This window comes from Rhinatrema bivittatum, chromosome 7 (genome assembly GCF_901001135.1).
Source record: "Rhinatrema bivittatum chromosome 7, aRhiBiv1.1, whole genome shotgun sequence".
NCBI classification, from domain to species: Eukaryota; Metazoa; Chordata; class Amphibia; order Gymnophiona; family Rhinatrematidae; genus Rhinatrema; species Rhinatrema bivittatum.
In genome coordinates this window covers 187,606,619-187,620,246 of record NC_042621.1, presented here as the reverse complement: position 1 = coordinate 187,620,246, position 13,628 = coordinate 187,606,619, and the positions used below count along the sequence as shown (strand labels likewise).

The window sequence follows — 13,628 nt, the reverse complement described above, 5'->3', positions numbered from 1 at the left end:
AATGAAAGTTATTGTATCATACAAAGAGAACCTTTTGCATTCACTATTTGTCAGGAATTGGTGCCATCATACATTTGTTTGCACAGTACTTTTATCTGCATTTGAAGAAAATCAATTAAAACAGGATTGACTATTGGCTAAATAATTGATTCTTGTGATCATTAAATGTTATAGAATATTGGTTGTTTTGCATTCGCATGTCTAAGTATTTTTGCCACCCTCTTCTTGTTTTTATTTCTTTATTATTATTCAAAGAGGTACATATCATCTCTATATGTACCTAGTTGTATCATAGCTCAACTGTCCATATTTTACTTCCTACATAAAGAATTTTAAACTGCAAAATGTGCCTCTGGCGTGCAAGCCTGAATGCTGCAAAAGAATATAGATTCAAAACTTGAAAAACTGCTTCTGGTTTGCAAACCTAAATGCTGTGGAGGATAAATCTGGCACTGTCGGAGTTATTGTTAGTGCAAAGGACCCAAAGATTGCTTACCAGGTGACCATATGGCTTTACCAAGAAGTGTATGCAACAAGAGAAAAAGAAGAGTAGAGTGAGATGCTTTAAGAACACTCCAATGGGTAGAGCCTAAGAATCTGAGGAGTAATAAAAGCAGAAGTTCAGAAAGCTCTAGGAGAGAAGGAGGAGAAGTTCAAAAGGCAGTACAGGAGAGAGGATTAATCTTTGTCCACAGCCAAATTAGCGCACGGAGCAAGGTTTACCTTTTTCTACACCACATGCGATAGCAAGGGAAACAGGAAGTTCTGGTGGGATCCCCAACCCCCACCAGCAAGCCAACAGGTCTTCCACTGCGGTGGCAGAAGGAAGTGAGGTCCCAAACCCCTACTGGCAAGTCTCGCATGGCAGGGAAAGGAAGAACTGCTGGTTGGGTCCCAAAGCTAGAATGACAGTGAAAGGAGGAAGTGCTGGCTGGGTCCACAAGCCCATCAGCAAGACAGCAAGTCTTGTGCGGCAGCAGAGAAAGAAGGAAGAGCTGGCAGGGTCCTCCACCCGTGTCAGCAGAAGAGACGTCCTGTGAGGTGAGAGGGCTGCCTTTGAGTCAGTAGAGGGAAGTGGATAGGAGAGAGTGAGGTGAGGAAGGTAAAGAAGGAAAGGGGTGTCAGGAGGGAAAAGGAGCAGAACAAGAGTGAGAGAAAGGGGGGATGAGAGGAGTGGCAAGGAGATGAGAGGAGGGGGAAGGAGTGAATGGAGACAGAGGATGAAAGGAATGGCAAGGCAGTGTGTGAGAAGGGGGTGGGAGGGAGGGAGCGGAAAAGAGGTGAGGGAAGTCAGGAGGTGTGAGTGCAAGAAGGGAGTGTGGGTGAGAGGAGGGGTGAGAGGAGGGAAGGGAGAGGTTTGGGGGCCGAGACAAGCACCACATATGCCCTTTAAAGTTTATTTTGGGACTTTGGCTACCTGAGTGGGTGACTGGACAGGGGATTTTGAGAGACCCTCGAGTTCTTTACCACACTTGGAGGAGTAAGATTAGCCCCTTTAATTCACGGCAGCCCCACAGCCTGGAGCCGCCATTGCACAGTATTCATGCAGGCAGCTAAACCATAGCAATTTTTTTAGTAATATTTTACAACCAGGGGAAATCCTGAAGCAATGGAGGATGGAGTGACTTGCCCAGCATCACAGAGAGTGTTAGTGGGATTTGAATGCATGCATCCCTGGTACTTGCCTGCTGTTCTAATCATTAGGGTACCCAAGTGGAGGAGTGAAAGGTTTGTTTTGAAATTTGATATATTTGAAACGAGTGCACACTTAATTTTTTTGTTTGACACAATTCACAATCCACTATTAGGCTGTGACCTTTATTTTATATGACATCATAGGACAATGTCTTGATGTTTAGGAACTTTATTTCATTAGGAGGCATGATAACTTGTCAAAAAAAACAGTTGCTGACTGAATTTCCATGCAAACTGCCCCAGGTTATTCCAAACACACAGTGTGCATTATTTTCTTTGATGGCACTATGACAGCACTACCTGAGTAAGAAATGTTCCCCCATGTGATGAGGGCAATAAAAAAGAAAGATGGGAGCCACTTGCACATATAAAACAGAATTTTATGTCTGCAAGTGATTGAAAATTAGCCCAAAAATGGGAGATGGAAAATAAACTTACCCCTAGATTCATCTAATGTTTAGGGTAATTTTTAGAATTACAGGAGAGAGAGTGAGAGTGAGAGAGAGAGAGAGGGAGAGATTATTTATAAGGCCCTCAAAGTAGTCAACTATTTATATCTCTATAGGAGGGCCAGCTAATAGCTCGAGGTGAGGTGGTAGTGGTTTAGGGGCCAGTTTTTCATGTTGAATGAGATATACGAACAGCATAGTGCACCTTGGTAAAGATTTGATGTCATTTGGAGTGAGGAAAGTATCACAAAGATGATATTTCTACAATGTACTCTCGCGCTAGCTTGATGGATGCTATAACTGGGTACCATCAAGCTAGGCTGAGATAACATAGTAGAAATCTCATCTTTGTGAGACTTTCCTCACTCCAAATGACTTCAAATCTTCACTAAGGTGTACTGTGCAGTTCGTATGTCTCACTCTGTATGTAAAACTGGCCCCAAAACCCTAAACCACCACCAATACCTCACCTCGAGCTATTAGCTGGCCCTCCTATAGTTATACAAATAGTTGAATACTGTGAAGGCTTCCCCAGAGGTGCTCTCTCTCTCTACTCCACTCCTCTTTTCTCCCTCCCAAGCCCAGAAATGGCTGAAATGCAATTTGCAAAATTTATCCCTAATTGCGTTATGGCTGTTTCGAGCATATCACACAGCTTAATGCCAGGAGAAAAGGTATAGTTATTTCCGGTGTTAAAACCATGTGATAGCATGTTAGGAATTATTAGGAAGGGAATGGTTAATAAAATGGAGAATGTAATAATGCCTCTATTTCGCTCCATGGTGAGACCACACCTTGAATACTGTGTACAATTCTGGTCGCCACATCTCAAAAAAGATATAGTTGCAATGGAGAAGGTTCAGAGAAGGGCAACCAAAATGATAAAGGGGATGGAACCGCTCCCCTATGAGGAAAGGCTGAAGAGGTTAGGGCTGTTCAGCTTGGAGAAGGGACGGCTGAGGGGGGATATGATAGAGGTCTTTAAGATCATGAACGAGTAGATGGGACTCGGTTATTTACACTTTCGAATAATAGAAGGACTAGGGGGCATTCCATGAAGTTAGCAAGTAGCACATTTAAGACTAATCGGAGAAAATTCTTTTTCACTCAATGCACAATAAAGCTCTGGAATTTGTTTGCCAGAGGATGTGGTTAGTGCAGTTAGTATAGCTGGGTTCAAAAAAGGTTTTGGATAAGTTCTTGGAGGAGAAGTCCATTAAAGGCTATTAATCAAGTTTACTTAGAGAGTAGCCACTGCTATTAATTGCATCAGTAGCATGGGATCTTCTTAGTGTTTGGATAATTGCCAGGTTCTTGTGGCCTGGTTTTGGCCTCTGTTGGAAACAGGATGCTGGGCTTGATGGACCCTTGGTCTGACCCAGCATGGCAATTTCTTATGTTCTTATGATATTGCCCCTCATTTTCATTAATCCCACCCAAACCCCTCGCTAATCCCGCCCCTTCTAAAAATTTGCATTTGCGGCATGCAATAGTACGATTATCGCATGCGTTAACAAGTTATTGCGTGTGTTAATGCCATAACGATTTTTGATGAATGCCCCTATTAAGGAGCTAAGTATGTATATGTTGAAGGAGAGGAGAGGAGAGGAAGATGCAATCGAGACATTTAAATGCTTCAAAAGTATAGAGAGTGCACCAGAAACAAACATTTGTCAGTGGAACAAACATTCTAGAACAAGGCACCTTCATATAAGGCTCCAAGCAGATAGATTCAGGAATAACTGTAAAAAATATTTCTTCATGGACCGGCCTCTCGGTGGAGGTGGTAGATGCAAGAACAGTAATGTGGGACAAGCAGACGATCTTTATTTGTGAAGAAAGGAAAGCCAGAGATCAGCTGGGGTTTATGGCACTGCAAAAAGTAGGAAACGGGTCAGAAGAGCTGGGTATTAGAGTCTTTCCCTAACATCATATTCCATGTTTCTAATTTTAATTTAAAAAACTCTTTCATTTGTTCTATCACCCTGAGATAAACTTGTTTATTGGAGTGTTGATGCAGAGCATTAATGACTAACCCAGACAATATTTGTTGCAGATGGTGCTAAAGCCCAGAAATGGTAGCGTCACATAACAGTACAGCAGTAAAGAGCAACAGAGAATGTGGATACCCTGCGCTATTTAAGCAGACTCACAAATTCTTATTGTGTTCTTGAACAGCAAATGAAGCCTTCCTTACTTCCTGTTAATTGCACCTCTTGTCATGGCTCCAAGTAATTTAATTATTTTCAGTTGCTAGGAAGAAAATATTGGATGATGAAAGAGAAATGAATGACCTTCAACATCAGCAAGAAAATAACAAACAACAGTTCTACCATGAACAAGAATACGTAGGTTACTTTTATTTTTCTGTCAATAAAATTGGTGAAAGGTAACCTTACAAGGTATTTTCTAAAATGAATAAGGGCCAACTAAAGGGACATATAGTGAAATACAGAGATATGAAGGGCCAAATTTTCTAACCTACCCCCGATTTTATAACATGCGCATGCAGCTGCGCATGTTACAAAATCCGGAGTCGGCACGCGCAAGGGGGTGCACACTTGTGCACCTTGTGCGCACCGAGCCCTAGGGGAGCACCGATGGCTTTCCCCATTTCCTCCAAGGCTGCTCCAAAATCCAAAATCAGAGCGGCCTCAAAGGCAACTTTCTTTCCCCCCCCCCCCCCCCCCGCACAATCCCCCCCCCCCCTTACTTTTATTATTTAAGTTGCGCCTGCCTCCGGACAGGCATAAGTTGCGTGTGCCGGCCAAGTGCCGGCGCATGATTCCCCGGCCTAGCAGGCCTTCGGAGGTCTCTGGCCATGCCCCCGCCCTGCCCCGGATCGCCCCCGCTCCACCCCTTTTTTCAAGCCCCGGGACATACGTGCATCCCGGGGCTTGTGCGCGTCGCCAAGCCTATGCAAAATAGGCTCGGCACTCGCAGGAGCAGTTTTTCGGGGTTATGAGCGTAATATATGTGCCCTTTGAAAATCCACCCCAAAACTCTTATGAAAATGTTTACAGTTGCAACCTTTTGCTAAAATGTAGAAAATATGATATGCACATCATCAACCAGCTGCTCATTTACTATTTGAATGAAGGTACATAAAAACATACAAATTGCAATACTAGATCATATTGAAGGTCCGTGAAGCCCAGTATCTTGTTTCTAACAGTGACCAATCCAGATCACAAGTTCCTGGCACAATCCCAAACAGTAAATAGATCCCATGCTGCTAATGCCTAGAGATAAGTAATGGCTTTCCCCAAGTCAGCCTGTTTAATAACAATTTATGGGCTTCTCCAGGAACGTGTTCAAATGTTTTAAAACCCAGCTACACTAACTGCCTTTACCACATCCTCTGGCAATTAATTCCAGAGCTAAATTGTGCACTGAGTGAAAAAGAATGTGCTCCAATTTGTTTTAACTGTGCTATTTACTAACATCATGGCATGTCCCCTAGTCTTTGTATTTTTGAAAGAGTAAATAACCAATTCACATTTACCACTCATGATTTTATAGATCTCTATCAAATCCCCCCTCAGCTGTCTCTTCTCCAGGCTGAACAGCCCTAACCTCTTTCGCATTTTCTCATAGTGGAACTGTTTCATCTCCTTTATCATTTTGGTTGCCATTCTCAATACCTTTACCATTTTAACTATATCTTTTTTGAGATGTGGCAACCAAAACCTCACACAGCGAAACAGAGGCATTATGATATTCTCCATTCTTTTCCTGATAATTCCTAACACTCTATTTGCTTTTTTTGACCACCGCCATATCCTGAATCAAGGATTTCAAAGTATTAGCCACAATGATGCCCAGATCTTTTTTCTGGGTTATAACTCCTAATATGGAATCTAACATTCTGCAACTACAGTATGGGTTACTTTTCCCTATGTGCATCACTTTGGAGGAGGCATACTTTTACTAGTACTATAATCTACAAATCTATAGGTGATTAATATACTTTTTTGCAGTTTTTAGTGCTAATAAAGTTGTATTATCTTGTCTGTAGGTAATTGTATCAATGCTATAACCTATATTTCTGTAAATAGGTGATAGATACATCTTTATTTCCTAATTTCCTGTTTCTGACCTGTATCTATACAGGTCAGAAAAGACAATATACTTCAACATAGACAAGATATTCAGTCTGCAAGAGATCACCAGCAGAAACACACAAGGACCCTGTAAGTATTTCGCTGGAGTAATTTAAGTGTATTGGGTTCAGCTGAAAGGGAAATGGATTATAACAAAGAACGATAACATATTAGACTAGTACCATGCTTTTCTGCCACTGTGTAGAACTCAACTGGAACTGCGTTATAGCCAGGTGTTCCTTGAAATGCAAAAACGACATGCAGAGATTGAGAGACTACACCAAGAATATGGAGGCAAATTAAAACAGAAGGAAAATGAGGAAGCTCTACTGAGAAAAGAGTTAGCAGAACTGGCCCATTCAGCTAATGTGGAAGAACAGAAGGAAAATAATTTTAAGAATGACCTTAAAAGGTACAATATAACATTAAGAAGAAAATATCTGCAAAGCTATTCATTCGACGAGACCCTCTAAACCTTTAATCTAGGTTACTGGTATAGGGTCTTCAGAGGATTCCTTTTTTTTAGGCTGATCAAATCCAGGTTTCACCCCATGGGATGCATGTAATCTTACTTTTCTGATACCATTTTCACATATGCTGTTAATCCTGATCTATTTGCAGCTTCAGGCTAGACTGACTCCTTGTTTGTATTCACACTTGAAAGTGAACAGATATCACCTTAGCACTATATTAAATAATTCTTTCCTGGGAAGTATTTTCACTCCTGGATCAGCCAGTCCAAGAATTACTAATGCGGGATGTCAGAGGAGTTTTGTTGTCAATTCCAAATCTAAGTTTAAACAGAAACTATTCCACGGTGAATCTGATGTAGTTCCACAGTGTGAAAGGGGCAGGGAGAGAAGCCAGGCTAATTAATCCAGACCTGAATACTGAATTAGTAATCCCAGAGCAGAATTGTTTGTGTGTGAAAACAGTACTAGGGGAATCAAGGGTTAGGACCAGTTATGGATCAGCTTGGGTTATATCCATGTAAGGTGGGTTAATACCAGGACTGCATAAGCTGCTTTTCCCGAACAAAATATAGCCATTCATTATCAGAATTTTCATATTGTCCTATGGGGTCCTGCAGGAAATTGTTGCGATTGCCAATAGAAAGAAAACAGAAGAGTGAACATAAAACATGTGATGAAATTTGTAAATGCATTCTTATCAAAGCAGATTTTCCAAGCTTTTGTTTATTTACTGTGCTTCTGAAGGGCAGACAGGGAAGAAGAGAGGTAATTGTGATGTCTGTATTTAGCTGATATTTCTTTCTAATTCAAGGTATGAATGTATCCAAGAAAAGCAGCACCAAAAAAGCACATTTGAAAGTAAGCAGATGCATATAGGACAACAAGTTAAGGCCTTGGAAGCAAGAAAACAAACCCTAAATGCTGATCTAGCTATGATGAAAGGGTATTTGCAAGAGAGAAATGCTCGAGGTAAATATTGTATTGTATTATTCAGCATCACGCTTGTATAGTATATAATTACATAGATAGACTGGAAGATGAAAAGTCCACAGAGTCCAACTTTCTTCTAATTGTCTCGCCACTATATCTAAGTGGCAAGTGGTTTTAAATAATATGATGTTTGGGATGACAGTAATTTATTCACTCCTTCAAAAACTGTAGCAGATTGATGAGGCAAGACTTCCCTTGGATAAATCCATTTTGGCTTTCTCCCATTAAGTTATGATTATTTATAAGTTCAGTAATTTTATTCTTTATAATAGATTCAAACCATTTTTCCCAGCACCGACATCAGGCTCACTGATATGTAGTTTTCTGGTACAATATAACAAATGTTATATTGGCCACTGTCCAATCTACAGGTACCATAACTGATTTAATTATAGTTTACAGATTATTAAAAGTAGGTCTGCAATTTCATTTTTCAGTTCTTTAGCTCTCTGGGATGTGCCCCGGGGATCTATATTTGGACTGGGGCTTTTCAGTATATTTATACATGATCTGGAAAGGGATACAAACAGTGAGGTGATCAAATTTGCAGGTAACACAAAATTATTCAGAGTAGTTAAATCACATGTAGATTGTGAGAACTTGCAGGAGGACGTTGCAAGACTGGAAGACTGGGCATCCAGATGGCAGATAAAATGTAATGTGGACAAATGCAAGGTGTTATATATAGGAGAAAATAACCTATGCTGTAGTTACATGATGTTAGTTCCATATTAGGAGTTACCATCCAGGAAAAAAAATATAGATGTCATAGAGGATAATACATTGAAATCATCAGCTCAGTGTGCTGTGGCAGTCAAAAAAGCAAACAGAAGGTTAGGAATTATTAGGAAGGGAATGGTGAATAAATCAGTGAATACTATAATGCCTCTGTATCGCTCCTTAATGAGAACGCACCTTGAGTACTGTATGCAATTCTGGTTGCCACATCTTTAAAAAGATACACTAGAGAAGGTATAGAGAAGGGTGACCTAAATGATAAAGGGGATGGAATGGCTCCGCTATGAAGAAGGCTAAAGAGGTTAGAGCTGTTCAGCTTGGAGAAGAGACAGCTGAAGGGAGATATGATAGAGGTCTATAAAATCATGAGGGGACTAGAACAGATAAATATGAATCGATTATTTACCCTTTCAGATAATAGAAGGACTAGGGGGCACTCCATGAAGTTAGCAAATAGCACATTTAAAACAAATCAGAGAAAATTCTTTTTCATTCTATGCACAATTAAGCTCTGGAATTCATTGCTGAAAGATGTGGTTAGGACAGCTAATGTAGCTGGGTTTAAAAAAGGTTTGGATAAGTTCCTGGAAGAGGAGTCCATAAACTGCTATGAAACAGATTGATTTAGAAAATAGCCACTGCTATCACTGGCATGAGTAGAATGGGATCTATTTAATATTTGGGTACTTGCCAGGTGATTGTAACCTGGATTGGCCACTGTTGGAATTGGGATGCTGGCCTAGATGGATCCTCAGTCTGACCCAGTATGGCAACTTCTTATGTTCTTTTACCATTTGGTGCAGGTGATTTCTGCTTTTTAGTTTGTAAATTTGCCCTATTTCATCTTCCAGGTTCCCTGAGATTTGTTTCAATTCCTCTGAATCATCACCTTTATATATTACCTCTGGTATGGGTATCTGCTTTACATCTTTCTCAGTAAAGATTGAAGCAAAGAATTAATTTAAAATTTCTGCTATGTCTTGTCCTGCTGTAGTGCTCCTTTTACCCCTTGATCACCTAGTGGTTTAACTGATTACCTCACAGGCTTTTTCCTTCAATGTACCTGATTTATTGTAAAATTTTGCTTCCATGACAAGTTTCTTTTCACATTCTCTCTTAGCCTTTCTTAGCAATTCTTTGTATCTAACTTGCCAGTGATTATGCTGTTTTCCATTTTCTTCATGCAGATCCTTTTTCCATTTTTTGAAAGATGTCCTTTTCACTAGAATAGCCTCTCTCACCTCACCTTTTAACCATGCTGGCAGTCATTTGGCTTTCCTTCCACCTTTCTTAATGTGTGGAACACATCTGGTTTGGGCTTCCAAGATGCTATTTTTAAACAATGTCCATACCTGATGCAAACTCTTAATTTTTGCAGTTGCTCCTTTCATTTTTATTCCTAACCATTTTCCTCATTTTATCATAGTCTCCCTTTTGCAAATTAAATGCTATCAATATAGATATCCTTATTGTCCTCCCTTCACTTATCAAGTCAAACGCGATCCTGTTGTGCTCACTATTGCCTCTGCACTATTATCTCTTGCACCAAATCATGTATTCCACTTAGGATTAGGTCTAAAATAAATCCTCCTCTTGTCAGATCTTGTACCAGCTGCTCCATGAAGCAGTCAATACTAGGATAATTGAAATCACCTATTATTTCTGCTTTGCTAATTTTGTTTGCTTCCCTAATTTCTGTTTGCAGTTCATCGTCTCTGTTCATTCTGGCCAGGTGGAAGGTAGTCCACCCCCATTGTTATGCTACTCTCTTCTCATATGGAATTTCTATCCATAAACTTTCTGCCTTGCATTTTGTTTCCTGATGAAATTATCTTTTTTGACTCCATGCTTTCTTTAACATATAGTGCCATCCCTCTACCAATTTGATTCATCTTATAGCAAAATTATAGGTATCCTGGTATCATAGGGGTAATTTTCAAAATGATTTACATGATTAAAACTGGATTTCACATGTGTAAATGTTCCGTACCAGTGTAAGTGGGCTTTTGAAAATTGCTACATTATACATTCTAACTATCCCCTCATATTTTTTAGACTTTTAGTATTTGTATACAAATATTTCAAAGTATGTTTTTTGTTGGTATTAACACTTGCTTATAAGTTGACAGGAGTAATTTGGTATCTTAATCCTTTGTCTGCTGTTTACTTAGAGGCACCTGAGCTACTTTAGCATTTATTGCATCACTCTGAATCATGCACTTCTGAGCTACTGTCAGCTTTCCCCCATCATCTAGTTTAAAAGCTGCTCTGTCTCCTTTTTAAAGGTTAGTGTCAGCAGTCTGGTTCTACTCTGATTAAGGTAGAGCCCATCCTTTCAGAACAGGCTCCCCCTTACCCAGACATTTCCACAGTTCCTGACAAATCTAAAACTCTCTTCCCTACACTATCACCTCATCCATGCATTGAGACTCTGGAGCTCAGCCTGCCCCAGGGTCCTGTGCATGAGACAGGGAGCTGTGAAGGATAGCGGGTGTATGAACCTTTTGTGCTATGCTATAATTGACGCAGCATCAAGGGCAAACCCAAGTGGTCTATGCTGGCAGCTAGCGAACACACCCTGTAGTCTAACAGTCTGGAGCTTCATCTTTACCAGCCACCTCCTCCTCCAGTTGAGCCCTTGACTTCTGGTGGCTGGCAGCACTTAGGTGGGTCCCTAGGGTAGTGAAGGTAACCAGAGTCCCAATGCACCCTTGGATCAAGGCCTGTGGCAGGCTAACAGATTCAGGAACAGGCCAAGTTCAGGGCAGGCAGCTATCAAGAGTGGTCAGGTCCAGGCAAGAGGGCAAGATCCAGAGAGCCAGGCCAAGGGAGATGTACACCTGCAGCATCCACTGGAAAAGATGTGCAGTACAGGACAAGACTGGACAAGGATCTGAACAAGGTCAGCTGAAGAAGACAATGCTGGATGAGGCAAGGATGACAGGCAAGGTAGGACAAAGCTAGGCTGGAGAACAAGGCTGGAAGATAAGGCCAAGGAAATGCAGGAATGAGGAACGCTAGCAACATACACTGCAAGGTAGAAGACCTGTTGCTGAGGCATTGGTGGCTCCACTGCAGGATCCTTATATGAGGAGGAGCTGGTGATGTCATCTGGAGTTGTCTGGGCTGCTTCGCCACTGTGAGCCCCTTAAACATCAGTGCATCAGGTGCGTGCATGCCTAGAGGAGCCAGGAGCATGGCATTATGGTGGTGTCCTCACCCTGTCACAGTGGCAGCCAGATTTAGCAGTGAACAGGCTGCAAAGAGCCAGCAGTGGGCTGGGGCCAACATGGTAGCATCGGGAGTAAGTGCTGCGGTTCACAGGACTGCCCCGTGAGCAGTGAGTCTTAACAGGAACATTTCTGAGAATGAAACCCTGAAAGTTATGGATATCAGTTTCCTACCCAATAACCAAAATTTAGCCTCTGTAACATCCCTGCTGCACCTTTCTATATAAGTGGCACCCACATGCATCATGACAGCCTATTTCTCCCCAGCACTCTCTAAAATCTTATCTAGCTAGCATGTGAGGTCTGATACCTTCACACTAGTCAGGCAAGTTACCAAGCAAACCTCACACTGACCAACCACCCAACTATTTACTAGAGATGTGCATTTGTTTTAAATGAATGTGCAAAATGTGTCGAATAAGGGCAATTCATTTAATTCGGGGAGACCCGTAACAAACTAAGGGACCCACTAATGAAATAAACTTTATCCATTGTATTCATTTAAAAAGAATGCATAGGGCCTAGGACTAGGCCCGACACTGGGGCCTTGCCTAGGCCATAGGCTGAGGCTCAAAGCAGAGGCCGTGGACTAGGCCCGAATGCGACGCCGGGGTCTCAGCCTTGGCCAAGACCTGAGCCCCCTATAAAAATTTCTCTTACCTGATCCATCAAGTATCCAAAGAAGCTGCCAAACTGGGTCTGAACACCAAGGCATTGACCTAGACCCAGCCCAACAATAGGGCTCGGCCCAGTGGCCAGGTCCTGACACCTGGGTCTTGGCCTAAGCCCAAACCTGACACCGCACCCCCAAGCCAAGTCCAATGCTGGGGCCTGGCATAGACCCAAGCCCCAACCCAGAGGCAGGGTCCTGATGCATGGGCTTAGGTCTAGGCCAGGGCTCAGTCCCTGGCTGTATACCGTAGCCTGGTCCAGAGACCAGGTCAGACTCTGGGGCCTTGGCATGGACCCAGGCCCAATGCCAGGGCCTTTCTCCAATTCCCAGGCCTTGGCCCAACACCATGGCCCAAACCAGTTCCCAATGCTATGGCCTCAGCCCAGACCCAGGCTTGATGCCTGGCCTAATCTAGAGGCTGGGTCTTAATGCATGGGCCTCTGCCTAGGCCAGGGCTCAGTCCCAGGCTTAACATCATGGCCGAGTCTGGAGGCTATGTTCCAAAACTGGGGCCTTGGCCCAGCCCCAAGGTATGGGCCTCAGCCTAAGCCAGTGCACAGGCTCGATGCTGCATTCTGACCCAGGTCTTGATGCCAGGGCCTCAGTCTGGATCCAGACCTGAAACCAGGACCCACCAGTCCAGACACCTGGGCCTCTGCCTGACCTGCATTCCAGTCTGGAGACCGAGTTCCAATGCTGGGCCTTGGACCAGGATCAGGCCCAGACTTGGAACCCAGGCATAAGAGGTCTTCTTTCTTACTTCTTCGATGAAATGAAACCATACTCTTGGAAGGTGCAAAAGTTAATTAACTCATGCACTTCCTCCCCAGTGGAGGGCACTATTTTGATGTACATCAGCCAACTAAGAGCTTAGGGCCTGTATCAGGTTGGGTCCCTGCATTTGGGCCTGGGTTGGGGCCGAGGACCTGGCATCGGGACCTGGTCTCTGGATCAGGTCTCCAGCCCAGGCTGAAGCATCAGACCAAAGCTCAGGCATCAGGACCCAGCTTCTGGGTCGAGTCTTGATTTTGGGCCAGGATCTGGTCCAAGGCTCCGGTGTCAGGACCCAGTCTTTGGACCAGGCCACAGCATCGGGTCTGGTCCCAGTCCCTGGCCTAGGCTGGAGCCCAAGCATTGGGACCTGGTTTCTGGGTCGGGTCCTAATGTTTGGCTTGAGTCCGGCCGAGGCTCTGGCATTTGGATCTGGACTCTGGACTGGGCTGCAGTGTTGGACCTGGGCCTAGATATTGATGCTTGATCCCCGATGGAACAGGTAA

The 13,628-nt window shown here is 42.9% G+C and overlaps 1 protein-coding gene across 9 annotated transcripts in view; it reads left to right on the top strand.

Annotated features, from left to right (window-relative positions):
- The window catches only part of LOC115095642 (uveal autoantigen with coiled-coil domains and ankyrin repeats-like), a 74,117-nt gene that overhangs the window by 26,545 nt on the left and 33,944 nt on the right, over positions 1-13,628 (top strand). For all 9 annotated transcript variants that reach the window (XR_003857835.1, XM_029609643.1, XM_029609645.1 and 6 more), the window contains 4 exons: positions 4,395-4,492; positions 6,258-6,337; positions 6,453-6,659; positions 7,532-7,689. Coding sequence is in view for 8 of the 9 variants with exons in the window: in XM_029609643.1 (XP_029465503.1) it covers positions 4,395-4,492; positions 6,258-6,337; positions 6,453-6,659; positions 7,532-7,689 (543 nt within the window). In the remaining variant the exon portion in view is untranslated. The remainder of the gene's footprint in view (positions 1-4,394; positions 4,493-6,257; positions 6,338-6,452; positions 6,660-7,531; positions 7,690-13,628) is intronic.